This window comes from Anolis sagrei, chromosome X (genome assembly GCF_037176765.1).
Source record: "Anolis sagrei isolate rAnoSag1 chromosome X, rAnoSag1.mat, whole genome shotgun sequence".
Taxonomy (NCBI): domain Eukaryota; kingdom Metazoa; phylum Chordata; class Lepidosauria; order Squamata; family Dactyloidae; genus Anolis; species Anolis sagrei.
In genome coordinates, this window is record NC_090034.1 from 25367726 (window position 1) to 25395679 (window position 27954).

General features: G+C 38.9%; 1 protein-coding gene across 1 annotated transcript in view; it reads right to left on the reverse strand.

The window, feature by feature from the left end:
* Positions 1-27954, reverse strand: part of SMG1 (SMG1 nonsense mediated mRNA decay associated PI3K related kinase) — a 76516-nt gene that overhangs the window by 34710 nt on the left and 13852 nt on the right. Inside the window, exons 7-31 of the mRNA XM_060786319.2 lie at positions 27774-27899; positions 27618-27690; positions 27239-27336; positions 24857-25030; positions 22165-22389; positions 21159-21260; positions 20737-21006; positions 19657-19787; positions 18560-18721; positions 18058-18176; positions 17285-17372; positions 17089-17190; positions 16430-16570; positions 15500-15699; positions 12869-13065; positions 11413-11577; positions 10060-10214; positions 9800-9945; positions 9237-9438; positions 7448-7557; positions 6805-6952; positions 6263-6422; positions 3963-4083; positions 2222-2470; positions 1119-1403 (exon numbers count right to left, since the gene is read on the reverse strand). Coding sequence (XP_060642302.2) covers positions 1119-1403; positions 2222-2470; positions 3963-4083; positions 6263-6422; positions 6805-6952; positions 7448-7557; positions 9237-9438; positions 9800-9945; positions 10060-10214; positions 11413-11577; positions 12869-13065; positions 15500-15699; positions 16430-16570; positions 17089-17190; positions 17285-17372; positions 18058-18176; positions 18560-18721; positions 19657-19787; positions 20737-21006; positions 21159-21260; positions 22165-22389; positions 24857-25030; positions 27239-27336; positions 27618-27690; positions 27774-27899 — 3949 coding nt within the window. The remainder of the gene's footprint in view (positions 1-1118; positions 1404-2221; positions 2471-3962; positions 4084-6262; positions 6423-6804; positions 6953-7447; positions 7558-9236; positions 9439-9799; positions 9946-10059; positions 10215-11412; positions 11578-12868; positions 13066-15499; positions 15700-16429; positions 16571-17088; positions 17191-17284; positions 17373-18057; positions 18177-18559; positions 18722-19656; positions 19788-20736; positions 21007-21158; positions 21261-22164; positions 22390-24856; positions 25031-27238; positions 27337-27617; positions 27691-27773; positions 27900-27954) is intronic.

Consider the following 27954-nt stretch of genomic DNA (forward strand, 5'->3'; position numbering starts at 1 on the left):
GAGTTTGGGCGAGGGGTTCGTTATCTTAATGTTTCCCACTGGTGGATATTGTTGAAATTCTATGGCATATCCGTTCTCTACTATTGAAAGAACCCAGGAGTCTGTGGTTATCCTTTTCCATGCATGCGCAAAAGGAGCCAGGCGATCTCAAAAGGCTCCTGCAGGAGGGCTATTGCAGGGTGTGAAACTGTCGAACAAAGAACAAGACTCAACGGAGTCAACTGTAGAAAATTGAACTTTTGTAACTGAGGTATGTATTGAAGAGTTGCTTCCGGCCTGCTAGCTAGAAGCGTCGCCTCTGGCGCTCAGTTTCTTTACCTCCTCCATGTTGTTGACTCTTGTATGGTAGTGGAGGTTTTCTGGCAGCCGTTGTAGTGGAGGACTGGTACTGGCTGAATGCTGGGGGGCTGTAATGTCTACGGTGGTGCTGAAATCGATTCGCTCAGTATGGTCTATGATGCTGCGAAAGGTAGGGAGAGAAACCATACCTATGAGCTGTCTGGCGCATTTTCTGTGTGTGTTCTAATTGAGAGTCTGTATCTGGGTTAAAAAGCACAGCCTCATCCATAGGTAGATCCTCAATTACTGTTCTAGCTGATTGAGATCGTCCTGATGCCCTGAGCCATGAGTGACAGCGGAGGGCTATGGCCATTGCTAATTGCTTGCCTGCTGCATCTGCCATATGCTTGGCTAGGTCTTTCTGAAAGGAGGCCAATAATATGGCTTCTTGTTGAAAGGCTTTCGCCATCATCTGCTCATTGGATGGGAGGAGATCAAAGTTGCTGCTTTGCTCCATAAATAACCCTGGTAGCCAGCCATGTATGCTACATAATGCGCCATTCTGGATGCAAGGCAGGCTGAGGCATAGATCTGTTTCCCTAGCGCCTCTAGCTTCTTCCCTTCTTTGTCTGAGGGAGTTGTTTGGGATCTTTGGGAGGGACGGGGTTGACTGACATCCACAGAATACAAATAATGCAAATAAATAAATAAATAGTAATGCAGTTCCCCAATACTAAAGTTATCTCAAAATGACACTTGTTACTCAAGTTTTAGAGCTCCCATGTCACATATATATGCAAACAAAGCACAACTCCAACATGAGACTTTTTCCCCTCTACCTGTGGATTCACTTTCAATTCTGGGATAGTCTTCTTCTATGGTATTAACAGATGGCAAGTCAATCAAACTATAGATGTTTTTAGACAATGTAGAAAGGCCAGCGAGATTTTGTTGCTGCCGCGCTCTGTACACTTGCTTCAGCTGTCCTGAAATCTCCTTCCAATCAGCTTGGATCCATTTGGCGAGCGTAAGGATAGACTTGGCAACAGCATACTCCGCTTTGGCAGATTTACAGAAGCATATGGCACATGAACTCAGCATTTCCATTGCATGAGTTGACTGACCTGAAAATGAAATTTTGTGTAATTGTATTATTATTATTATTATTATTATTATTATTATTATTATTATTATTTAAAGCTTACGTTTTATTTATGCAAGTTTCAGAAAAGGACAAAATTCTTTAAAACACATTTCTTTTGTATATCAAGCAAAAGTTTCCTGGCAGCAAACTGTGGAGATGAGAAAGACTACAAACGTCATCTAAAAGGTGAAGAAAGACTGTCTGCTACTGGCTACCACTGCTGCTGGCTACCACAGCAAGCGTATTCCTCTGGACAGTTAAACCAGGCAATCCCAACTGGATGGCCCCCCAAAGAGGGTGTGCCTCCAGGGACAAACCAAGAATGGGAAACTTGGAAGTCCCTGAACAGACTCAGAAGTGGAGTGGGCAGATCAAAAGATAACCTGGGAAAATGGCACAACCTAGAAGAACCCTCCGCCTGTTGCAACTGTGGAGCAGAACAAACAACTCAGAACCTGTATGCTTGCCCACAATGCCCTGCCTCATGCACAGAGGAAGAACTGTTTCAAGCTATAGACAACACGATCGCTGTTGCCCGGTTTTGGTCTAAAATTATTTAGCTGCTTGCATTCCCTCTATTTTATCAGTTTTATACTAATTTATTTATGCAATGTTTTAGACACAAAATAAAATTAAAAGGAATAATTGTTAATACTCTTTCAGTTCTGAAACCCAATGTAAAATGTAATTACACACACGTTTAAAAAATAACTCTTGTTCTTCTAATCTCAAAGAAATGCATTAAGAAGATACAACTAAATGTAAATGTAATTTCTGGAAAAAATAAATAACACTTACCTGCTGTGTATAACAACTTTGTTTTCTCAATTTCTAGTTCAGGGCCCCATTTTTCATCCATCTGAATGGGTGCTGACAGTTTCTTAAAATGGTGGACTAAATCTTGGGCTGTTGTGGTTTTTCCAAGTTGAATTTCACTGCACTGAGCAAGCAATCGTGTAGCCAGGGCAACATTCCCACGTTTCCTTGCAAATTTTGCAGCAGTAAGCCCCAGTTCCATTAAATGGCTTCGAAGTGGAATACTTTGCTCTGAAAATATACAGAGCCAGAAATGTACAGTGAAATCTTTTAAACAACATTCACTTTTAACAAGCCACACAAACAGTACTGCTTTGGGCTCAATTTACACATTTACTCAGGTAGTTTTAGGCTTAAGGAGATACTTTCACATATCTCCTTAAGCCTAAAAACTACCTGGAATATATGAAATTGGCTCTTCCATTTTTATTGGTAGCCTGAGGGGAAATAGTTCATGGACTTCCAAAAACAAGTTTTAAAAAACCCAGAAACTTTAAAAATGGATAAACAAAAACATGAATCTGACACTGGTTATTCCTTAAACATGTAAGACAGAGAGGCTTCTACTTTAGCATGCTATTTAACGATGAAGAGTTGTTAGCCTGGAATATAACAATGCAAATGATTTGATACCACTTTTGAGATTAATTGACAAGAAAGAGGCTGGTAGGATAAGCTTTCATAGACAACCCTATATATTCATGTACAAGTCTAAAAAAATCAGCTTAAAAACAACTACCATATTTTCCGGCATATAAGACTGGGCGTATAAGACGACCCCCAACTTTTCCAGTTAAAATATAGAGTTTGGTATATACTTGCCGTATAAGACTACCCGTCTTCTAACGCACGCCAAATAAACATTTAAAAAGCAACAGATTTGATTTCAATATGGTAATTTTCCTATTACTGTACCTCCTCTGCTTCTCAGATCCCGCACCTGCGCACCTGCACTGCTTCACTGCAGTCTTCAGGAGCGAGATCTGAGAGGCAGAGGAGGAGGTGCGGTAATAGGATACAAGGGCGGGCCAGATAGGTAAAAGAGTTGTGTTTTTCTGGGCCCAATGCCATTCTATCTCTTTTTTCCATACCCCTGGCGCCCCGGACGCTTGCAGCTTCCCTCACCCTTCACTTACACCTTCCCGGTGAGGTGCCCCTTCACCTCACCATCGGGACCGCATTAAGTCCACGAATCCTGATGAATTGATTTTCTTCTACTGTACTTGTACAGCGTCGCCCTTAATGCTTTCATACAGTTGCTGCATGCAGCAGGGAAGCTGCCACTGCCATTTTTTAGTTCCCCCCGCCATATGCAGCAAGCACAGATCCTCCAATCCAGATTGGAAGTTTCAGCACCCACTCTATATGACAACTCCCAGCGTATAAGACTACTCCCGTGTATAAGACAATTCCCACGTATAAGGCTACTCCCGTGTAAAAGACAGCCCCTGACTTTTAAGAAGATTTTTTTGGGTCAAAAAGTAGTCTTATACGCCAGAAAATATGGTAATCCACAGGTCATATAAAAAAACCATAATTTTCACCCCCAAAACTGCCCTTGATTTAGATATGAAATCAACTTATACATAAATATATATGGTAAGCACTTGAGAACGCACTTGAGGAAGTGGACTTAAGTCTATAAAAGCTTCTGATACCAGTTTCTTTCTCTCAGTCAGTCTAAAGCTTTACAAGACTCCTTGCATACTTTAATATCTATTACCTTTAAGTTTCTCAAGCAATTGGTTCTGGTACATGGTATATCTCAAGGCGTGCATCCATGGCCTCACATCTTGCTGCTTGCATGAACGCAATGCTTCACTGAAGAGAGGAATGAGACAATCCTGTAAAAACACAAATAATTAGTGCTTGATAGCTCTCCAGGATATTGAAACACCTCTGGCTTCCCCAGGGTTTAACAAAATGTTCACTCCCAAAATTACAACATGCCTAGTACAGATGCCACTTATCATCTCTCTCTCTATCACTGTTTGACATTTATTTTCTAACAGTACAAATTTGCAAATTTAACTTGATTTTATACTCCTGTTTAATTCACTGGATTTATGGCCGTACTGTGGAATTTGGCTCCCTGAGGGGAAACAGAATACACTTCCAAGAAACTTTGGTGGGGCAGCTCAATGGCTCCTCCTATATCTCGAAAGGTTGCCAACTTGTTCAAGGGTGTGCTCCATTACCCTGAATCTAAATGTCAAAGCATTGAGATGAGTTAACATAATCTCTATCCTTAGCTAAGGCCGGAAGAAAAGGGTGAAATCTCAGACTTCCTCATAAATACATAGGTCATATGATCCCTGCTTTTCCTGGGCACTGAAGGATACAAACCATTATATGATACCTCACAGTCTTTCCATGCCTTGGCATAGCCATTTTAATAAGTATAATTATTGTGAATAATCAAGCCTGGGTTGCTGGGAATTTTCCGGGCTGTATGGCATTCTCTCCTGTCATTTCACCCACATCTATGGCAGGTTTCCTCAGAGGTTGTGAGGTCTGTGGAAACTAGGCAAGTGGGGTTTATATATCTGGGGAGTGTTCAGGGTGGGAGAAAGAACTCTTATCTGTTGGAGTCAAGTGTGAATGTTGCACTTGGCTACCTTAAATGCTTTGCAGCCTCAAAGCCTGGCTGCTTCTTGCCTAGGGCCATCCTTTGTTGGGAGGTGTTAGCTGGACTTTTCTGAGTGTTGTTCTTTTTTTTACTGTCCTGATTTTAGAGGTTTTTTTAGTACTGGTAGACAGATTTTGTTCATTTTCATGATTTCCCCTTTTTGTTGAAATTGTCCACATGCTTGTGGATTTCAATGGCTTCTCTGTGTAGACTGACAAGTTGGTTGCCAGAGTAGTTCAGCATTTCTGTGTTCTCAAATAATATGTTGTATCCAGGTTGGTTAATCACGTGCTCTGCTATAGCTGACTTCCCTGGTTGAATTAGTCTACAGTGCCTTTCATGTTCCTTGATTCGTGTTTGGGCAATGCTGCATTTGGTGGTCCCTATGTAGACTTATCCACAGTTTCATGGTATACGGTAGACTCCTGCAGAGGTGAGAGGATCCCTCTTGTCCTTTGTTAAACGTAGCAATTCTTTTTACATGGTCTGCCAGGACTTTAATTGTGCTTCGTTTTCTACTTGGGTGATGGTTGGAGCTTTTATGTAGGTATTTATCTGTGTGTGTAGGTTTTCTGTAAACTGTGTGGCCCAATTGTTGATTGCGGATGACTAAGACATCTAGAAATGGCAGCTTTCCTTCACCCCCCCCCCCCCCCAGCTGATGAATTGGACGTTTGGATGGATGCTGTGGAAGTGGTCCAGGAACTTCTTTAGTTCTTCTTCTCCATGGCTCCAAGTGGTAAAGGTGTCATCCACATATCAGAACCATATAGTGGGCTTTTTTTGTTGCTATTTCCAGGGCTTGTTTTTCAATTCTTTCAATAATCAAGTTATTCCTTCCCTTAGGACCAACAATTCACATGGTTAATAAAAACTGTTATTTATATATATATATATAACTTCTCAATAAGCAAGACAGGCAGGATATTTTGAGCTATGCTTTCTTGAGCCAGCATACTTACAAATGATCCAACCTCTCCTGTAATACTAGTTGTTTCTGGGTGGCAGAGATTAGAAATATTGCATTAAAACAAGGGTAAATTTGATGGCTCCCTAAACATGAAGAAATTCATTATGGGACAAAATTTCACGGGCTTGAGTCCATATTTGCAGGTGTAAAACATTACTCGCAGTTAGCATATTCCATATGTTTCTCTATGCATATAAAGATGCGGCAGCCCAAAAAAAGGGTGAATTCACACAAAAAGTCACATTACACTCTGTATGAGAATCCCTGGAAAACTTACAAGGTTTAACTAGTGGTGTCTTTTCAAATAGAAAATGAAAAAAAATCCTCTACTCTCACTGCAGAGTGGCCCTCTCACCCCCACACTCACATACATTAATGCTATGTGAAATCACAGTATGCTTCTTGAGCATGCAGAGAAATATACCTCTGAAGAAAGCCTATTTGACACTGTATTTTCCAAGGCAGATGAACAATATAGCTGGAGTGTACTCAATACTGGCAAAGACTGAGACACTGTCAGAGTGGCAAGTCTTAGAGGTCCAATGGCAATCCGCGAAGTCTGTTTCAAATATTTTATAAGGTTCCTGAAATAAAAGTTTATATGCTATAATGTCTTGTTAAAACAACAAACAAATCTGCTTGTACAAATCAAGTATACAACTCTCAAATATAAAATTTACAAATAGGCAGCATTAAAGTAGGTTTATTGATACAGTGTATAAATCTACTTTAATTTATAAAAATGAGAATAGTACATGGTTCTACCATATCTTCAATATTAATGTATCAGCCTTACACATATATATTGTGCATGTTCTAATGTGCTCTTCTGAAGTGGAGACTGGGGTTAGAGAGAACCCACACATCAAAAAACTAGTCTTTAGTTATAGTTGCCTTAATAAAAAAGCACAATTCTTCTCCTCTTCTAAAAAGCAGGTAAGATAAATTAGCATTTTTAAAACTCACTCAGTAATAGGTTGCCACTTTTGCTCCTGCTCAATGTGATTAATCGCCGTTGCCAAACATACTGAGCTTCGCAGGAGCTGAACCTCAATTGCTTTCTGAAGTTCTCTTGGATCAGGGGACAGCATGTTAGGAAGAAGCTTCTTCATATCTGTTAAATATTATGAACACATCTAAATATAACAGTAGTGGCTGACATTTCATTAGCATTCAATCCTGTTCCCACACAAATATGCAAAGCTAACATCATATACTGAGTGAATACACAATGTGGAGACTGAGAGCTACATTGAAACAACAACAAAAAGGTATTATTGTGCATGCAGAGGACATTCTAAAAGATATTCTACGAAATTTCTTTTCCCCTAAAATTGAAGCTTCAAAAACACGGTGCGCTTTAGATTTAATAGTGTCTTACATTCAGCAAAATATGGTATTTCTCAACCAGCTGACAAGGAAAAAGAAGGAAAACTTAGGGAGAGAAAAAGGGTCAATGGTAATAATGGATTGGGACATTAATTTCCTTCTTTGGACAGCTGGTATAAAGGCAGTAATGCAATGACAGTGAATTACTCCACTGATCTTCCCAAGAGTCATAAGTACAGACTTGGAAATGTTTGCATGTTCAACAACTGTCAATGTGTACCTATTTTTTCTTTGGCTCCTCCAATAAGTAGGTTGATATCTTCCCCTGGAAGCAATTCTAGTTGTTCTGTGCATTCTGCAAGCTCTCTTGATCCAAAACTGCTTAAAGACCTGCAATACAGTTTTAATGCTTTTCTTATGTATATTTTCAAGATGAGGCTAAAATCAAACCAGAGGTTTTCTTCATCCCAGTAATCACATATACCAAGAAGATGTTAGTCCAAGTGTTGAGAAGAGCATGTTGCGTATCTGTACTGTGTTTCTTCAAGCGGTTTTCTGAGCAGTCACATAATACGAGTGAACCTGAAAACTCATGATGTGATGCACAGAGACCACAAAGAAGAATCCCTAGTTCTTTAAATATAAAATAACTGCTCCTATCTCCTGTATCAGTGGACAGAATGACTGTTGTTTTAGCACAGCAGGTTAACCACCAGCTGCAATAAATCTTGCCAATCGAAAGGTTGGCAGTTCAAAGCCCTTATCAGGGGTGAGTGCTTGACCTTCAGCCCCACTCACTGCCCATCTAGCAGATCAAAAGCAGCTGTGAGTAGATAAACAGGTCCTGCCATGCGGGGAAGGTATTTTAATGATACCATAAGGAAATACCAGAAAAATGCCGGTGATTCGATCAAAAGGAGAAGGTCTGTGAACAGGGCTCTTCGGCATGGTGGATGGAGTGACAGCACACACACACAAACACACACACACACCGGTATAATTGAGCACAACCTCCAAGTCACAGAAGATGGGAAAAACCTATACACCCCTATCTATGTACTGTGTCTGTCCTGTTAGTGTCTAACAGCATTAAATGTTTGCTGTATATGTGTTGTGCAATTTGCCCTGAGTCCCCTTCGGGGTGAGAAGGGCGAAATATAAATACTGTAAATAAATAGATAGATAGATAGATAGATAGATAGATAGATGCTTTGCAGCACAAGATATAAATACACAATTCATGAAAAGGAATATTTTCATTTTACTTCACTGTCATGAATGGTACCTGTGTTGTTCAGAAAGGTAAACTCAAACTACATTTCTTTAAAATAAATGTCTTTATGAGGACTTCAGCAACTTTTGATTATTAAAATAATCTAATATCTGGGCATAACCCTGTGGTTAGTGATCCCTGAAGCAAAACCAACCCAATCTCCAATTACAACACTGCAGTAATGAGAATCTAGAAATTAAAGCACAACATTCAACCAGATTCAACACACAACATCTCCCCATTTGGGCTCAAGATGTGGCAGAGGTATATCTCAAGAAATTGGGGGCTATCAGTATATGGCAATATTATTTTGGTAGTTTTAAAAAACAGAATTGAAAATGTGGTCAAAAAGTGTTTTCTCCGGGCTCTAAAACACTCCCCACCCCTGCAGTGTTTCCATTATACAAGACATTAGGTTTCAGAGAAGAAAACTAGAAGAAGGCTTCCGTGATCTCTTTTCTACCAAAGGTTTCTTGAAGAGGCTTCACTGGAAGAATGCCGCAGTTGTTCAATAATGGAAACAGAAGCAACAACCAAGAGAAAATACAGAAACAGAGGTATTTTCCCAACATCACATTTCCTCTGGGACACAGTAAACAACGCTCGAGCCAAGCTCTCTGTGGACTGTTCTGCAGACTTCACCCTGATTAGAATCGTCCAACTATCTGCCTTCACATTAAGAACAGCTTACGAACTGATTGCAGTTTTCTTACTTCTGTTTCTCTCTCCTCTTCAGGCATATCTAACAAGCCAAACCCAGTTCTTGTAGCAATCTCTAGTAATCAATGATACTTACTTGATATAGTTGAAGTCTGCTTTTAAACTGACGGAAGCTGTACTGCTGTTTTTTTTCAGGTCATGGACTGCATTCTGCCATACTTGCACAGCAGACCAGTCAGCAATGGAAATGTAGCACTCACAGGCTTTATTACCCAAATAGTTGATGACTTCAGGTGATGAATCATTCGGCTTAGCCAGTACTGTTTTTCGAGAATCCCCTGTGAAAAGAAAAGTTCAAATATTTGGCCTTTTAAATAACAGACTTCAATATAGAAAGCCTGTGTTACTTGCAGACACAGAATATCGAGGCAGATAATCTGCAATATCTGCTTTGAACTGGGTTGTCTGAGTCCACACTGCCATATAATCCAGTTCAATGTGGATTTTATACAGATGTGTGGAAGGGCCCTAAAAATCTATCCCTCCCCTGAGGCTCCAAAAGTGACAGAAAAGACAAATGGCTCCAGAATAAGAAACAGAGCTGGAAGATCAGCATCTCTTTCTACTTTGAAGCCATCCCTTTTCACCTTGAGAGGGGTACCTGCTAAATAAAGGTATCAGACCCTCAGGAATACTTACCATTTAGAGAGTGCTTTGGGCTTGCGTTGTTTCCACTGTTTGAATTAGCCAATTTCAGAACAGATTTATCAAATCCTGTTATGTAGCAATCCACTCCTGTCATGGCACAAAGATGCTCCTGGTACTCAGCAGCTGCTTTTTCAAACCTTCAAAAATTAGCAAAAGTTCCAATAAACATTTGACCTATTCTATCCCTCACTAAAACGTATGCCTCTTATTTTAGTTGTTCAAGAAGCCATCATATGCATGCAGTAATTTACCGTCCTTCGGCTTGCTGGGCTACAGAATTAATCCAGGTGAGACTCCTCCCAACAACAGCAGAGGACCAGACAGTGATTCCTTGAATTGCTTCTGGACAGTGAAGCTCACATAGTGCTTCTACAACCATCATGATTGTCACTTCTAATTCATTTCCCTGGGAGCAGGGAAGAGAGAAGAATTACAATTCAGTTCACATTCTTGGGTGATAAGAACATGATTTTAATCCAAAAACCACTTCTATACTCATTGCATTTGCAGCAAGGCTTTTTTTATAGACATCCCTAAACTGAAGTCATTGCATTTCCCCATTCCAGGAACCTCTACACAGAGCATTTAAGATTATGGCAATAGGCTTCAATTTAGAAACAACAAACTGTGCTTCTTTCAAATTGCCATAACACAGTAACAACAAATTGAATTATCAGATCATTATAATATAGGATGGACAAAGGGGGAGGGGGGCACACATGGGAGCTAACAAAATAGTCTTGGATGTCAAACACAGCCTGTGATCACATGTTGTCCTCTTCTACCACAACATATTGTTTCTTGGTCATTGCATATACACACAGTTACTTACAGTAATAAAAAACTAGGAAAAGATAGGCAAATTATTTCTTCACTAAAACTAAATCTATTCTTATTTAGTGGCTAATTAATTACAGTTTACCTGTTCGAACATATCTCCTTCTACGAACCTCCAAAGACGCTAAGATCATCCGGGGAGGCCCTGCTCTCGGTCCCACCACCTTCGTAGGCACGATTGGTGGGGACAAGAGACAGGGCCTTCTCCGTGGTGGCTCCTCACCTGTGGAACTCCCTCCCCAATGATATTAGATCGGCCCCCTCCCTCCTGACCTTCCATAAAAAACTTAAAACCTGGATGTGGAGTCAAGCTTGAGCAATAAGTTGGAAAAACTGGGAAGATAATGTTTTAACGACCTCAATGGACTGAACTGGATAATGTCTTAAACCAGCGAACTGTTTTAAAGTGATTGTTTTATAACGGAGTTATTGTATTAAATTGTATTGTGATTTTTAATGTACTGTTGCCTATTGTAAGCCGTCCTGAGTCCCTCTCCAAAGGCGAGGACGGGGTATAAATGCCTGAAATAAATAAATAAATAAATATTTATGTACCTTTTTTTCACCCCTGGGGGGACTCAAAGCGGTTTACAAAAAAGGGCAAAATTCAGTAGCCTACATACATAAACCAAATAATAAATCAAACAACATATGACTAAGTATAAAATATAATAGGACAAATTCACCATAAGATAATAGGACATTTAAACATGAAGAATAAAAATTAAAATTAATTAATACTATGAAAAATATTTGTCTGGAAATACCTGAGAGATACTGTTGCTCTTCATTTCGGTTAGCAAATCAAAGCCATGCCTGATGGTCACCGCTGGCTGCCCAGCCAATAGCCCCACACGCATGATAGAGAGTCGAATTCGAGTGAGCCAATCTTGGCACGTTTGCCGATTGGTATAAAAAAATGTCCTGATAACCTTCATAAATGAAGAAAGAAATGTTTGTTGTAGGTACTCAGCAGAACAAAACTACAGCACAGAATGATCTGCACTATAACTACCAATTTCTCTATTGCATGATACCTCTCAATGTCAGCATTATTTTCATCATCATAATCATCTTTAATTACTTATTAATCGCCCTCCATCCAAGATGCTCTAGGCAATTTACATAGCAGAAATTATACAGGATAAAACACATACATACAAATATTAATAAATTAACATGAGTCAAATGCTCTAGTAAAAAGCCAGGTCTTAAGTGCTAGAATAAAAGGCCCTAAGTCACGCATGGCTCTCAAATAGAGAGGCAAGGAATTCCATAAGGCAGGGGCAGAAATAGAGAAGGCCCTGCGTCTGGTGCTTTCCAAGTGCACTTATCTAGGATCCGGTATATAGCACAAATCGCGTTGAGATTGTAGTGGCGACCTCCAATGATGGGAGAAGGAGAGACGGTCTCTAAGATACAATGGACCCTGGCCATATAAAGTTTTAAAGGTCAGGACTAGCATCTTATACAAACCACGATAATCAACTGGAAGCCAGTGTAGATGCCGCAGCACTAGTGTTATATGGCATTTCATAGGCGTTTTTGTGAGTAACCTGGCTGCAGCATTCTGAACAATACAGAGCTTTCGGGTCGTAGACATAGGAAGGCCAACATATAAGGCATTGCAATAGTCCAGCCTAGATGTGACCGTGGCATGGATGACTGTTGCCTGAGCCTCATCCTCTAACCTTTTTTCTTTTGAGAACAAAAATCCTGAAAAACCAAAACTACACAGAAATTGTTCATATACTCAATTATTTTATTATGCCAGCAATGTTTAAGAAAGCTGGTAAACTGTAAAATAAAATGTTTTAATGTAAAATTATGCACTTAGACATAATGCTGAACTGAAAGCAGGTTTTTCAACAAAAAAAAATTCAATGTAAAAAGGGATTTCAGCTTCCATCTGCTTCAGCATACAGCAGATATGAAGTATGAGTGCTATCAATCAGAATAAATAATAGTGGATTTAACAGACCATCAGTCTAATTCAAGTCACATTTTTATGCTATAAGTAGGTCTGAATTGCAAAAAAAAAAAAAAAAAGAGTAAACTCATTAAACCAAGTGGATTTATCTATCTGTTGACTTGCCACTCCACAAATGATTTAATAGATCTCCTCTACTCAATGCAAATCAATATGATCCCAGCCAACAGATACATTCCACAACAACTACCATGAGCTACTGAAGGTAACAACATCATTACCCTGACACAAACCTTGGGTGGAGATGTGAGTGCATTAGCACACCCTTCATACGCATTGTACATCAGCTTCTCCAAGTTCTCTAAGTACTGCAAAAGCAGAACCAATCTCAGCTGGTTGCTACTATGCCCTTCATCATTGTCTGCTGTAGTCCACTGGCTGACATCTTGATCAGGGTTTAGCGTATGGGCTGCAAGACTTCTGATGATGCCTGGAAACATCCATTTCAAACATTTCAAAGCACAGACTAACACCTTCCAAATTACAAATTCCTTAAAAGTAATATCCTCCCAAATAATATAATCCATTAGTTTCAGACAGAATCACAAGTTGACTGCATTTTAATGTACACCTTAATGAATCTGTCCCTACACAAGACCCAATTCAATGCATACTTTAAGTTAAAGACAGTAGCCTGCAGAACCATAATTCCGCAGATCTTTATTAATTCTATAATCACATCTTTTTGACAAGCCACAAGAGGGTAGAATTACCCCAAGAAATGTGAATGATCAGAAGGGGGGGGGGGGGGGAAGGAAACAGAAGAAATATCCTTTGGCAGCATCATCACACACATCACTATGAAGATCTTTTCCTCTTTTTAAGAAACCTTGAAATGCTTGTTTAAGACAAGAGTCTTGGTCCCAATGTTTACTTTTCTACTGGATACCCGTTTTTAAAAGGATCAGCAATGCCTATCCTTGCTGCATTCGACACAGATCCTACATGCAGCTCTAGAAGGAAGGCCAGGAAACTCTCCAGAGTAGGTTTACTGCCATAAAGATCCAGAGAGGGCGAGAAAGAGTCCCAATTATATTACTGTACTCTTGGATTTTAGTCATGGTTTTCATCATAAATTTGATGTAAGATCATGTACAGTATTAAAGAATGAATGAATTATGATGATGATTATTTTAACAATAAACTTTATTTATAACCCGCCCTATCTCCTCAAAGGGACTCAGGGCAGTTTCCAAACAAAAAAGTGGCAAACATTCAATGCCACAATGAAAACAAACAAAACAAATCAAACCAATAAACAACATCAATATAAACTTATACTAACCAACCAATAAGTAAATGAGAAACAAAATTTAAAAATTAGTTAAAAAGCATAATAAAATATCATAAAACACTTTTACTTCATAATAAAATATGACCACAAAAGTGCATTAAAGTATAAGATGGTTTACAGCCATCAACAGAGCCAGGATGGGTTTCCAGCATCCAACGAGGTTGTATATTAGGATGTTCTAGTCCTCCTCCACTCCACAGTCTAAAGTGCAAAGATGGGTTTTAAAAGGTTTTTTTAAAGGAGAGGAGAGAGGAGGCAGTTTTTATTTCTTTGGTGAGGGAGTTCCAGAGATGAGGGGCGATCACAGAAAAAGCACTCTCTCTCGTTCCCACCAACTGTGCTTGAGAAGGGGGTGGAACCGAGAGCAGGGCCTCCTCTGCTGACCGCAGCACCTGGGGTGGTTTATATGCAGAGATGCGATTAGTCAAATAGCTTGGACCCAAACCATTTAGGGATTTATAGGTAATAACTAGCACTTTGCATTTAGCCCGGAAGTGGAGCTGCCACAGAAGGGGAGTTGTTCTCTCTCTATATAGTGCTCAAGTTAATAAACTGGCTGCTGATTTCTGAACTAACAGAAGCTTCTGAACTATCCTCAAAGGCAGCCCCACATGGAGAGTGTTGCAGTAGTCCAGATAAGATGTGACTAAGGTGTGGACTACCGTGGCCAAGTCTGACATCTCAAAGTACGGGTGCGACTGGCACGCAAGTTTTAATCATGCAAAGGCGCTCCTGTCCATCACCGACACCTGAAGTTCCAGGGTCAGCGATGAATCCAGGATCACCCCCAAACTGTGAACCTGCGCCTTCAGAGGGAGTGTAACCCCATCCAGGACAGGCTGTAACCCTATACCCTGATCTGCCTTCCGACTGACCAGGAGTACCTCTGTCTTGTCAGGATTTAATTTCAACTTGTAAGCCTTCATCCAGTCCATTACTGATGACAGGCACTGGTTTAGAACCAGGACGGCATCCTTGGCTTTGAGTGGAATAGCGTTGGATGTTGTCCACATACATTTGATGCCAAACTCCAAAACTCCATAGGATTTAAATATTATTGATATTGTAAAAGCCACCTTTATATCCAACACAACACTAATTGTTGATTTTGTGAGTGCATTAAACTGTTGGTGTCAATGATATGTGATACCATTGCTCTTTCCAAATGTTTAACTTTTTTTCTACTTGTCATACAGGCAATAAGGAGGATATATATATATTAGGTAGCATAAGGATAGCTGTTTCTGCACTCTTCTTTTCTCTAGTATTGAATACATCCACAATTTAGTTTATACAAAACAAAGGCACTGATATGCTTGAATCCTGTCAACTCTTACCCACCTCAAAGCAAATTTGATCTTATATTCCAACAAACATGAATACATTTTTAAAATGTAAACTATTATGGAAGGGGCTTTGTTACACCTTGTGATGTATAAAAGAAGTGAATGAAAAGACACAGACTTTTTACCACGGATTCAAGATTTCGGAGTTTTACACCATGATGTTGAAACTTAAAAAAAAACCAAAACACTTCCACCTCCCCTCCCAACACGGTCTTTGATATTACCTTCAATCGTCTGGAATGTGTCCTGAGCTCTGCCTAGTGGTGTCCTTAACTTTGAAAGGACAGTAAACTGGGCTGCTTCCCAGACAGCCCACTGCCAGAGGACTGCTTCCGTTTTCAACAAATTGCGTGGAATACTTGGTTGGTCACTTTTATCCAGTCTTTGACAACTGTAAAATAGCCTTTCTAGCCAGCTCTCCTTCCTGCAATTAAGATCAGATATTAAGATAAAAAGATAACTGCTAATATCTGAGAAATACTCCACTGAGAGTCATAGGGGTGAGTAGTATAATAATATAATAACATGCCCTAAACTATTACTTATGTAGACAAACTCTGGTCTATGTACAATTGGCTGCGTTCAGGTATAACTGTAACTTATAGTTTAGCAGGAAACTGCCAAGACATGAAGAACTACATCTATGTTGCTGTGGCCTCCAATCTATTTATTTAAAATGCCTCTTACATATCTTATAGATGGGGTGGGCAACTACTGAAGACTGGGGGAAAGACTGGTATTTTTGAGGAATATATTTATTTATTATTTATTTACTCCATTTGTATCCCACCTTTCTCTACCCTGAAGAGAACTCAACATATGGCATCTATTCAATGCCTTTGAAAAACAAACAGTTAAAATACATTAAGTTAAAGATTTAAAATTAAAATTAAATGCACATTAAAAACATATAAAACATTTCAATCACTATTAAAAATCATGCCATCCACAATCATAATCCAGGGCCATTCCAAAAGTCATTGCACATTGCACATATAGCCACTTTTGCTAAGTTCTGGGCAACTCCAAGCTGTTTCAGGGTCGGAAGAATTCTTTTTTCAACAAGTTAATATGACTAGCAGCAAGGGAAAGCTGACAAAAGTATCTTTTGTATTCAACCTTTCAAATCTGTGAATGGATCCATAAATCCTTACCCTGTTCTGTGAGAGGTTCCATACAAGATAAAACTAATGATATCAGAAAAGTCTTGTGGGTGAAATGTATTGCTTGGAGCCTTGCTCATATGACTTCTTATTGCTAAAGAAATCTCTTGTATTTCTGTGTGGTGGTGGTTGCTGTTGAAGGAGAAATATGTGGATTGGGGTGAGGCTTTTCACAGAAACACAAGCTAAAGCATCTTTCATCTATCATACACACACAAGCCTACAACAGATCCAGGTAACTCTCAACTCCTTCTTTCACCCACAGTAGCATTCCAGTTTAGCATACTCACAATAAAATACATCTATAACAGAGTAAGATACATCCATAATGTGGCAAGAGGCAATGCTAAGGGGAAAAAATCCTGGCCTACTGCCCTGTCTCATCCCAGAGTTGTCAAGAGGGCACTAGTAACCTGAAACAACTCCCATGGCAACCTAACCAACAACAGACATGCTATCCCACCACTGCCTCCAATGCCTCAATTTATGCTTTGAAATGGTCAACACTGAAGAATAACATTCTGAAAATAAGTTACAGTATCTTAAGTACAGTATTTGGTTAGCATGTAATAAGAATTAGACAAAAAACTTCCTGATGCCCTCATTCCAAAAATTCACTTCATTCCTTAAAATACAACCAAGATTCTTACCTTAATACTACATCTAAAGGAATAGACTTCAACAGTTTTCCAAAAGCTTGCCTTACGCGAGCACCACTGTGAACCAGCTGAACGCGACATACATCCACACATCTGCAACAAATTAGAGAAAAGAAATAAATAAGGGACATGCACAAATTTGACTATGGCATTTTTGTCTTGAAACTAGAGAGCATTAACAACATACCTCTGTAACAAGTCATCTGGAAGAGAAGGTGACAATGCATGTAAACTACTACATGCCTGAAGACAAATATTGACATCTTCCAGGAGAGCTGGTAACAAGGAAACAGTATTATTTTTCACTAATATAATGTAGCTTTAATTATTTCAAGAAAGATAAATATAAGAAAATTTACAGTTTTTATTCCTTATATCCACACAGTGACCATCGTAAATAATACCTACAACTGAAGCCCTTTGCACAAAGGTAAAGGAAAGCCAATATAAAAATGCTAATTCTTATGTACTACCAACATAAATTTGCCCTGAGGCCCAGGGAACTTAAAAGTCAGGCTAATAACTTGTTCAGAGTTAAAAGAATTCCATATTATTCTTTGAATGTACTGTGTCATAAACTGTTTTTGAAACATCAGCCTTTGTGTAATGTGAAATAGATGTAATTAGAACAATAAACAAACTCCTATAAGGCTCAGGGTAATAAATGTAATGGTTCTTTGAATTTGCTATTCCACTCTCCTGTATCTAAGCCAGTGGTTCTCAACCTGTGGGTCCCCAGACGTTTTGGCCTTTAACTCCCAGAAATCCTAAAAGTTGTTAAACTGGCTGGGATTTTTGAGAGTTGAAGGCTAAAACACCTGGGGACCCACAGGTCGAGAACCACTGATCTAAGCTAATATGTTTATACACATTCTCTCACTCACTATATTTAGAACAGGCTATTTTATTGTGCCAGGCTAAGTCTCAAGAAGAATAAAGAGAGAAAATTATAAAACTTACTGTTTGCTAGAAGTCCTTTGCAAAACTTGTGAAAGGATGGGAGGGAGAACAATGGTGCATAGGTTTCTGATTTCTTCATTAGTACAGCCACTTCCAAAGCCCAGGTCATTAACAGCTTCCTAGACATGGATATTTCCATTATACATGTAAGTTACATACTTTTATTTACATTACAAATGACACATTCACTAAAGCTTTTTTACATTTACATATGGTAGACAAGGTGAACTACTAAACACAAACATTACAAATATCCAGGAGATGACTTCACCTCGTAATGCCCACATATCTCCCTTTGAATCAGAAAAAAATAGCAGTCATGTGTTACTCATGAATTAGGACTACAACCATACACATATATACTGGCATGCAAATTCTAATGAGCCAAGTGTAGTTTCTCTATAAAAAGAAATATGTTTGGAAAGCGAAATAATGCCATGTCATGTTATGAGAAACACAGATGTATGAAATTCTCTTTATAATGGAAGAAACCTCGAATTACCTGGTATCATGTGTAAGGTTATCCTTCTTAAGCAAAAGTCCCAAGAGATTTAGTATGATAGAGAAATGCTTCTTTGTAGCTGTTGTTACAGTGCTAATGACAGCTCCGTCAAACAAGGAAGGAGACGAGGAGCTAAGGCTGCTTGAGATGAAGTGGTCATGCCTGCAGATCAATGCACAATTTATTTTAGTCATACTATTATCATAAACGAAGAGAAGGAGCAGGCATTATCAATTAATTTTCTGTCTGCAGGAGATAGCCAGAAAGCAGATTACCACTCACTGCCATTCAGGCAATAAAGTTTAACAATGAAAATTTTGAAACAATACTAAGGACCCTAAATTCCTTTCATCACAGCTTTGACTTTACTTTGCCTTTTTCCATTCTCACTAAACAAAATCCTCTTCTTTGTTTTCACTTTTAAGAAAAGCAGCAACATGTCCCAAAAGATTTATTATCTTGTTCCCCATCTCCTATGGATGAACCTTAAAATGCAATCTGTGGATGCAGAAGACACAGCAGCCCTTTTGTTTGGAGCTCTCATTTCAAAGGCAGATAAGAAATAATGTATAGAAATTAATATGTAATGGTTCACTAAAAATTATGGAGACAATGGTACTGACTGTGTTACAAATACAGGAAGGACTTGCCAATGTGCTAACGTTTAAAATGACAAACAGGATTTTCTATGTTATAAGCAAGTAGTTCAACTAGGATACCAAAGGACAATATTATTTATTTATTTACATTATTTATACTCTGCCTATTTCACCCCGAAGGGGACTCAGAGTGGCTTTAGAGAACATACATACAGCAAACATGCAATGCTGACTGAACAATTAACAAAGGACACACATCACAAACAGAAGTGAAGGCAGATTTTCCCATCTTATTTCAGGCATCTTGGAGGCTTTGCTCAACTCAGGCCATTGGGGGGGGGGGGGGGCTGACCTTCCAATCTGCAGGATTTTTCTGCAGCACAGTGGTTTAGCCTCCTGTGCTATGCCCGGTCCCAATAGTTCCCAAACTGAGACAGACAGACAGACAGACAGATGCTCTTTTCTCATCAACATTACATATAATGAACACCTTCACACCTGGTGCAATGTGAATAGAGAGTGTAGAGCACTGCATACTGGACGGCAGGAAAGTGAACAGCGATATCATTGTGTGCAACCATCAAGTTCTTGCTGAGCAATGCAAACACCGTTGGAGAAAGAGCCCACATCTGCCAAAACAAAGTAATTACAAAAAAACGTTTATGGAAGTCCTTTTCCTAGCAGTTCTACCTCATTTTAGCAAACTGTTATGACTTCTTATAACTGTTGCCTAATGACAAATACTAGACATAAATGGCTAAGACACAAGCCATATGTGAAGGCATTTCTCACAGATAGGATTCAAAGTAAAAGAAAGGGACAAGAGATTAAAGGGGAAAATAAGGGTGAAAATACCTACTTTTTTGCTCACAGTCATTCAACACTTAAAAAACAGTGGAATTACAGACAGGAAACAATTAGGGCAAGCTAATACCTCCACAAAAAGGATTTTCCCAGGCAGTAAGCAGCCAGACTTTAAAGTTGAAGTGCCATTCAGTGCTAATCAAGGTGGCTTATTGTGACATTCACACTTGCCTCAAGCAGACAAGTTTTTTTCTCCCACCCTGGGCATTATTCCAGATATATAAACCCCACTTGCCTAGTTTCCAACAGACCTCACAACCTCTGAGGATGCCTGTCATAGATGTGGGTAAAATGTCAGGAGAGAATGCTTCTGGAATATGGCCAAACAGCCTGGAAAACACAGCAACCCAGTGATTCCAGCCATGAAAGCCTTCGACAACACAAAACTATATCTATTTGATGGTTAAGTGGGATGCCCTACTACACATATTTGCCACTTCCCTCAATGATACACACATGGAGTATAGAAATGTTGCTCCTCTATACTCCATAGGAAATAAATATTTCAACTTTTTTCTGGTATCCAGCAAATTAAAACTGTCGTTTTGTCCATGATTCTCAAATATTAACTATTATTTACTTCAGGCAAACCAAACAGTTTACTAATAAACAAGACCAACGTAATTAGGCTTTTCATACTAAAGTTTGGAAATTTTGAGCAGATGCCAAGATCTAAAAACACTATACATGTGAGCTCTAAAATGAGATACTCACTCCAATCAATGAGTTTTTTGCATTTCCAATAGTAGTCAGAGCACTGAGGTCAAATATAACCACAAATTTTGCATTAGACACTTCAAATACGTGGTTTTTGAAAGCATCATGCAAGATTTCAGAACACGCCTCTGGAAGTTGCAGGCTGCAAAGAAGACTGTTCAAGGCACAGGCCATTTCTCCGAGAATCAACTTGTAGGCTGTTTCCAAAACAGGGATGTTCTTTAAGCTCAACACGGCTTGATATACCCCATGCGCTGACGCAACAACCTTGAAAACAGAAAAGTCAATGGCACTAACATAAAGATTGCAAAAGTCTGCACTTAGCACAACCGTTAACTCCCAATGACATACTGGCAATTAAGAAAGCATACATTTAAAAGTTATTTAGATCAATATGGTATGATAATTTTTCTGCTCACCTCTTTTTCCTTGTGATAGCGGAGAACAAGTAACTTAGACTGAGGTACAAATAATTTCTCTATAAATTGTGATGGGAGCTTTGTATTTATTTGTTCAACAATCTAAACAGAAAGGCATATGTCAGTATACATTCATTTAGCAAACATTTGGTTCAAAATTATTATCTTGAAAGACTCTGACAACTGTCCTATAAAGCATCTATTAGTATATAGCTGCAACAGATGTGGGATTACTAGCATAGAATAAATTAGAAACATGTATATAGTGAACTAAAAAAATAGTTTGATAGTAGATTTCTGGACTACTCCCTAGCTAACAGCTCTTGCCAAAGCAATTTAACACCGCTAGGATATTAACATATGCCCCCTACCTGTCTACTGTTAGTAATTCTTAGATTTCTGGAATATAGCCTAAGCTATTTCATAGAATTATAGAGTTGGAAGAGACCTTGTGGGCCACCCAGTCCAACTCCACTCTGCCAAGAAGCAGGAAAATCATATTCAAAGCACCCCTGATAGGTGGTCATCCAGCCTCTGTTTAAAAGCCTCCAAAGGAGGAGCCTCCACCACACTCCGAGGCAGAGAGTTCCACGACTGAACAGCTCTCAGAGTTAGGAAGTTCTTCCTCATGTTCAGGTGGAATCTCCTTTCCTGTAATTTGAAGCCATTGTTTCATTGTGTCCTAGTCTCCAAGGCAGCAGAAAACAAGCTTGCTCCCGTCTCCTTACAACTTCCCCTCACATCTTGATACATGCTGTCATCATGTCTCCTCTCAGCCTTCTCTTCTGCAGGCTAAACATTCCCAGTACTTTAAGCCGCTCATCATAGGGCTTGTTCTCCTGACCCTTGATCATTTTAGTCACCCTTCTCTGGACATCATCTATTTAATCTATCTTATTTTAAAATCTCATATCTCAAAATAGAACCTAATTTTTTTTCTCAGGTCCTAAAAATGAACACACAGAATGATATAAATAAATCCAGATATTATTAGAGTTATATGTACCAGCATCAATAAGTTCAGCACCGAGATGATATAATCAGTACCACAAATCTGACAATTTTCCAGCTGTTCTAATCCATAGGTGATGACCATGTCACAGTGTATGGCCATACTGGGATCCAGGCTACCAAGGAGGACGCCCACACACTCATTGGCAGCCGTCAAGACAGCTTCAGAAAAGAAAACTTGGTTCGCCGCTGTCACACATCTCATGACCCTGTACAGAACCTGGAAAAAAAAGGTGAAACAATCTCATTGAGCCGAAACACTGGTGTGTTGTATCCCTTTCAACTCAGCACACAGAAGATTGGGCGACCTGGAAGGCGCTGAATAGGCTGCGCTTTGGCACCACAAGATGCAGAGCCAACTTTAAGAAATGAGGCTAAAAAGTGGAGTTCACGACATGCGAGTGCAGAGAAGAGCAAACAACAGACCACTTATTACAATGCTGCCTGAGCCCTGACACATGCACAATGGAGGACCTTCTCACTACAACACTAGAGGCACTACAAGTGGTCTGTTTCTGGTCAAATAATATTTAACATAATTGCAAGTTTTTAACTTTGTTTGTGTTTTAAAATATATTATAACTGAACTGTCAATTCGATTCTGACACGATAAATAAAAAACTCAGCCAAAAATGACAAACCATTCTGGCACCATTCTGATCACGTTACACCTATAAAAGTGGGCGCCAAACTGTTAGCAGCATACTTGTGTATCCTAAGTGTGGCTTACAAGTGGACAGGTCTCTTTTTGGATGGATTCTTTTATTTCTTATGCCAAATCTCCCCCTCCCAAGCAGCTCCCAACCACCAAGGTGGGTCACTAGTGAAAAGGGATTGGGAAGGCAATTTGGACAATGAAGACGTGGCTGATTTTGGCTCCAGGAAGAAAGAAGACAATGGGTAGACTCCATCTGTGAGTGCCGTTTCATTTCTTCTGCCTTCTCAAGCAGAAATCTAACAACCTCTTTATTATACAATTGGTCTCCCATTTTTCCACTCCTCGTTAAAATTGGTTTGAATGCTTTTAACCGTTTTAATAACACTATTTAACATAATTTTTGTTCCTGGGTTATAAGTGTCCTTTCCTAATTGGTTCTATCATAAAACATGAAAAAAAATTATGAAACTGCAAAACTCTGTCTTTGCATCCTGCAACACATTTTGCTATAGTCTTTCAACAAAGATCTCAGAGACTCAAACAATTCAGCAGTTTGTGGCAGCCACAAAACCAAGTTTCTGGAGTAGAAAACCTCCTTTTAAAGTAAGGACCACAGAATTAAACAGGAAATAACACTTTCAAAGCAGGAAAAGAACATTTTCAAATGTTGTTATTTATTTATTTTAAAATAGTACTACATTTAATTCTGTTTAAATGTTTATAGTCTTGGTTTAAATGATATATTGTGCTATTTTTATTTCTGTTTTCTGCTTTGAAAAAGTGGTACATAATAATAATAATAATAATAATAATAATAATAATAATAAGTAGCAATGAGATATTTTCAAGACTTGACCAACAAGCTGGGCAAAGGGTGTGAGCCACACGGAACTGCACAGGCAGAATGACGTTTGCTTGATGCAGGATCTTGGCAAGTAATAACATTATTTAAATGTTCACTGTGTATCGAACACACAGAATAGTTTGGAAGAATAAAAAAAAACCCAAGGCAAAATGTAATCAGAGTCAGGGACAATGACATTTCCCACCCATTTTAAACAGAAAATGTAAACATGTATGTATCTTGGAGAAAATTTCAATACAGTTCAGACCCCAGCACTGATAAAAGTGAGAATTTCCTTCCCCTCTTTGTCAGCTTCCGTAATGTGGGAGTATTTCTCACCATTCTAAGAACAAGCTTTTATGGCATATGAAGGGATTTCTAGAGAAACTGCCAATTCCGACAGAAGGAACAGGACCAATTAGACATATATCACTGGATCCCTGCTAAAATTAATGGGATTATAAATACTTCTGGATGCAGTATGTTCCATAGAAGAAATACATTTTTCTTCTTATGCTGAAGAAACTAAGAACAGCAATTTTTTAATCTGACATGACATTCAGTTATTGTGATTTCACATGTCACGCAGTCTACTGAAGGTTATTCTGTGAGTGTTTTTGACAGAAAGGTTTTTACTACCTCGTGAAAGGATATCTGAAAAGAGGGCATATTTAGGATCGTGAGACTTGAAATATAGACTATATAATATAGATAAAATTCACTTTGAAGGGCCCCTGGGAAGCATTCAAATTATGTTCTCATTCATAAGAGTCGTGTGTTTAGAGGCCAAATATGAGAAATACAGTCTAATCCCTCAAGGGCAACAGGGAGTGACATGCAATGCTTTTGCACCAAAAGAAAAGTTTTGGTGCTAAAATCCAAAGAGATTGGCACTAATCCTTAAGAACAGTTGAAAGTGGACAGTAATTACTATGGTTACTGAAGAAAGGAAACACTGCATTTGTAATTTCAGGGACTAACTAATCTTTTCTTTTTAAAAGAAACTACCTCTTAAATGAAGAAGAATGACCACCCAATCCTGGTTCAAATAACACGTAGTAATAATACAACACATGTACTGCTGTGAATTAAAGTACAAGTTCATTATAATGACATGTTGACATTCACTCCCATTAATGTACCAATCAAAGCCACAAATACTATAAAACAAACGAGGCAGCTCACATCAGTTACATAGGCTTCAGTGATGGGTGGTCCTCGAATGGGACTGAATCGCTCCCCGATGCTCCTCACCACAGTACTGAAAACACGAAGCAGTGCGGCTAATTTGGGCAGAGAAACAGAAGGAGGAGGGATGTCTTCATCGACCGATTCTCCAGATGCCACATGGCCAAGGTCCTACATGGAGAAACATAGCAATATGCAAGGAATCCAAATTAGCAACTCCGCAATGTGTTTACATATAAATCACATTTCTACACCACCACAACCTATAAAACTCAGTCTTCAGAAGTGTTCAAATTCTTTTCAGGAATACGACGATACATCAGTGTGATAGGGACAACAATGTTATGAACACAGAACTTTTCAACTGCTTTAGTACACTTATATTTTGTTTCATTTTTTTTCTTGTTTTAATAAATTGTCCTGGATGTTTTGCAGTATTACAGTATAATCTTTTAGATACAGAAAAAGAAACAGAGTTATACTTAAACTTAATGAGATATTAAACAAAGATAATAAAAAGAGCATTCCCATTTCTCTCAAATGAGCCATGAAACAAAATTTCAGAAAAAAATAATATCAGACAGTGTACTTTGTTGCATCCATTTCTTTAAATAAAATCTAAATGACAAAAGCAGATAGGAATCCTGCATTTATATAAATAATAGAAGTGAAAATATGTATGTGTGTATGTTGCTGGGGTGTCCACTTTCACAGACAGGCTCTCACTTCCACAAACAGCTATGATCCCCACCTATAGGAGCCACCAAATACCTTCCCTCCAATGACACTGCAGGTTATAGCGAGCGCGTGTACAACCCTTGCGAGTGTCCTCCACAAACACCATACTGACCATCACCCAAGTGAAGGCTTTCATACGAGGACAATTCCATCCTAGATTTTATGTGTTACCTCCACCATAGACATCCCAGTGTTTCTTACTCTCTCAATTGGTGTGGAATTTGCTTGACCCCACCCACTGCCACCCTTTCCTATTCTTTTCTATGGCACACAGCAGACAGAGGAATTTATCAGCAACTGAACATACTAGAGAGGTTTGGAGAGAATTCACCATGATTTATAGGTGTTGTAGGTACTGGGATGTATAGTTCACCTGTAATCTAAGAGCACTCTGGACTCTACCAATGATGGACCTGGAACTAACTTGGCACACAAAACATACTGGAGGTCTTTGGGGTTATTTATAGTAGTTGTAGTTCACCTATATCCAGAGCACACTATGAACTCAAACAACGATGGATCTGGATCAAACTTATCATGCACATCCAATATGCTCAAATTTGAATACTGGTGTGTTTTGAGGGGACTTGGCCTGGGCATTTTGGAGTTGTAGGTACTAAGATTGATAGTTCACCTAGACTCAATCAGCACTCTGAACTCCACCAAAGATGGGATTGGACCAAACTTGGCACAGAGGCTCCATGACCAGCAAAAACTACTGGAGGTCTTTGGGGAAAATTCACCTTGATTTGGGGGAGTTGTAGTTCACCTACATCCAGAGAGCACTGTGAACCCAAACACTGATGGATCTGGACCAAACTTGGCACACATACCTGATATGCCGAAATTTGATTACTGGAGGGGTTTGGAGGGAACGGAACCTTCCTTTCTGGGAGTTGTAGTTCACCCCTAACCAAAGAAACTGTGATCTCCACAGATGATAGACCTGGACCAGACTTGGCACACAGAACCCCCATGACTAACTCAACCTACTGAACCCCACTGATGATGCATCTAGAGCAAACTTGTCCAACATAACAATTTTTAAGTACCGATGGAGTTTTTTGGGGTTAAACTGGCATGATGCCAGCTGTAGTTCACTCACAACCTTATGCATTTTGTACAATTAGAAACTGGCTTTTTCAAATAACCCGGGCAATGCTGGGTCCCCAAGTTAGTTTCTTTCAATAAAATCTAAATGTCAAAAGCAGATAGGAATCCTGCATTCATAAATAAAATAGAACAGCACAAAAGTAGTTTATGTGACAGTAATGTGAACCCCCTCTTATGTTCCCAAAATTCTAGTTCTACACGGTGTTATGCAGATTAAATACACAAAACAATTTATTCTCCATTCTAAAAGAGAGTCGCCCATAACCCAACTTTTTACTTTTTTTTTCAAAATATTTTCTCTGCGTTTTTACACATTTATTATTAGCTAGGTCTTCAAAGAGAATACATCTTAGCAGATGTAGTAAAGAAGGATTTGTATAACTGGGAGGTGACAGGGGGAAAGTTACTTTAATGTGCAACAATATAGACCTCAGTGTCAACATTCACTACCCTCTCCAACTACACTGCATATCACATAATTTATATAGAAAAGAAAAACTATCATAGTCATATCAGAACATTTATTACCTCAGCATAAGCTTCCATATCCTCTAGAAACTGACCCAGAAGTGTGGTAGAAAATGCAAGGTCAGCCACCCAAAATGGTTCCAGGCTCTGTAACCAACCTGTAAAAGTGCCAGAACAATTAAAACATTAAGACCAAAGGGTTATTTAATTTCCTTAGTTGACAAAAATATTGTGAACAACAACCTCAATGCTTGTCCATAATGCCCTGCCTCATGCACAAAGAAAGAAATGTTTCAAGCTACAGACAATGTGGTCCATGTTGCCCGGTTTTGGTCTAAAATTATTTAGTCACTTGTGTTCCCTCTATTTTATTAGTTTTATACCTATTTATGCAATGCTTTTTTACACAAAATAAATAAATAATTTTTCCCAGACTTACCTGACACTTGCTGTGTCAAAGAAGGCTTCTGAGTGTGATCAATATGCCATCCAACTAATATGTCAACTGTGTCCTTGAAAAGCAATACAAAAATTAATCCACCTGTACTTAAGAATGTATTTATACTGATATGACAAGAGAGACAAATGATCTTACCCTAAAGTTTGTGCTGAATATGTGAGGATAACATCGGGACACGAGAAGGATGCACTTGACACATTTACACAGCAATTCTGGCGTATCCACATTCTCTAGAATAGACTGCAGGCTTGTCATGACGAGCTTTAAAAAGGATATGCACTTGGTTATAATTTTACATAACCAACACTCAGAGAAC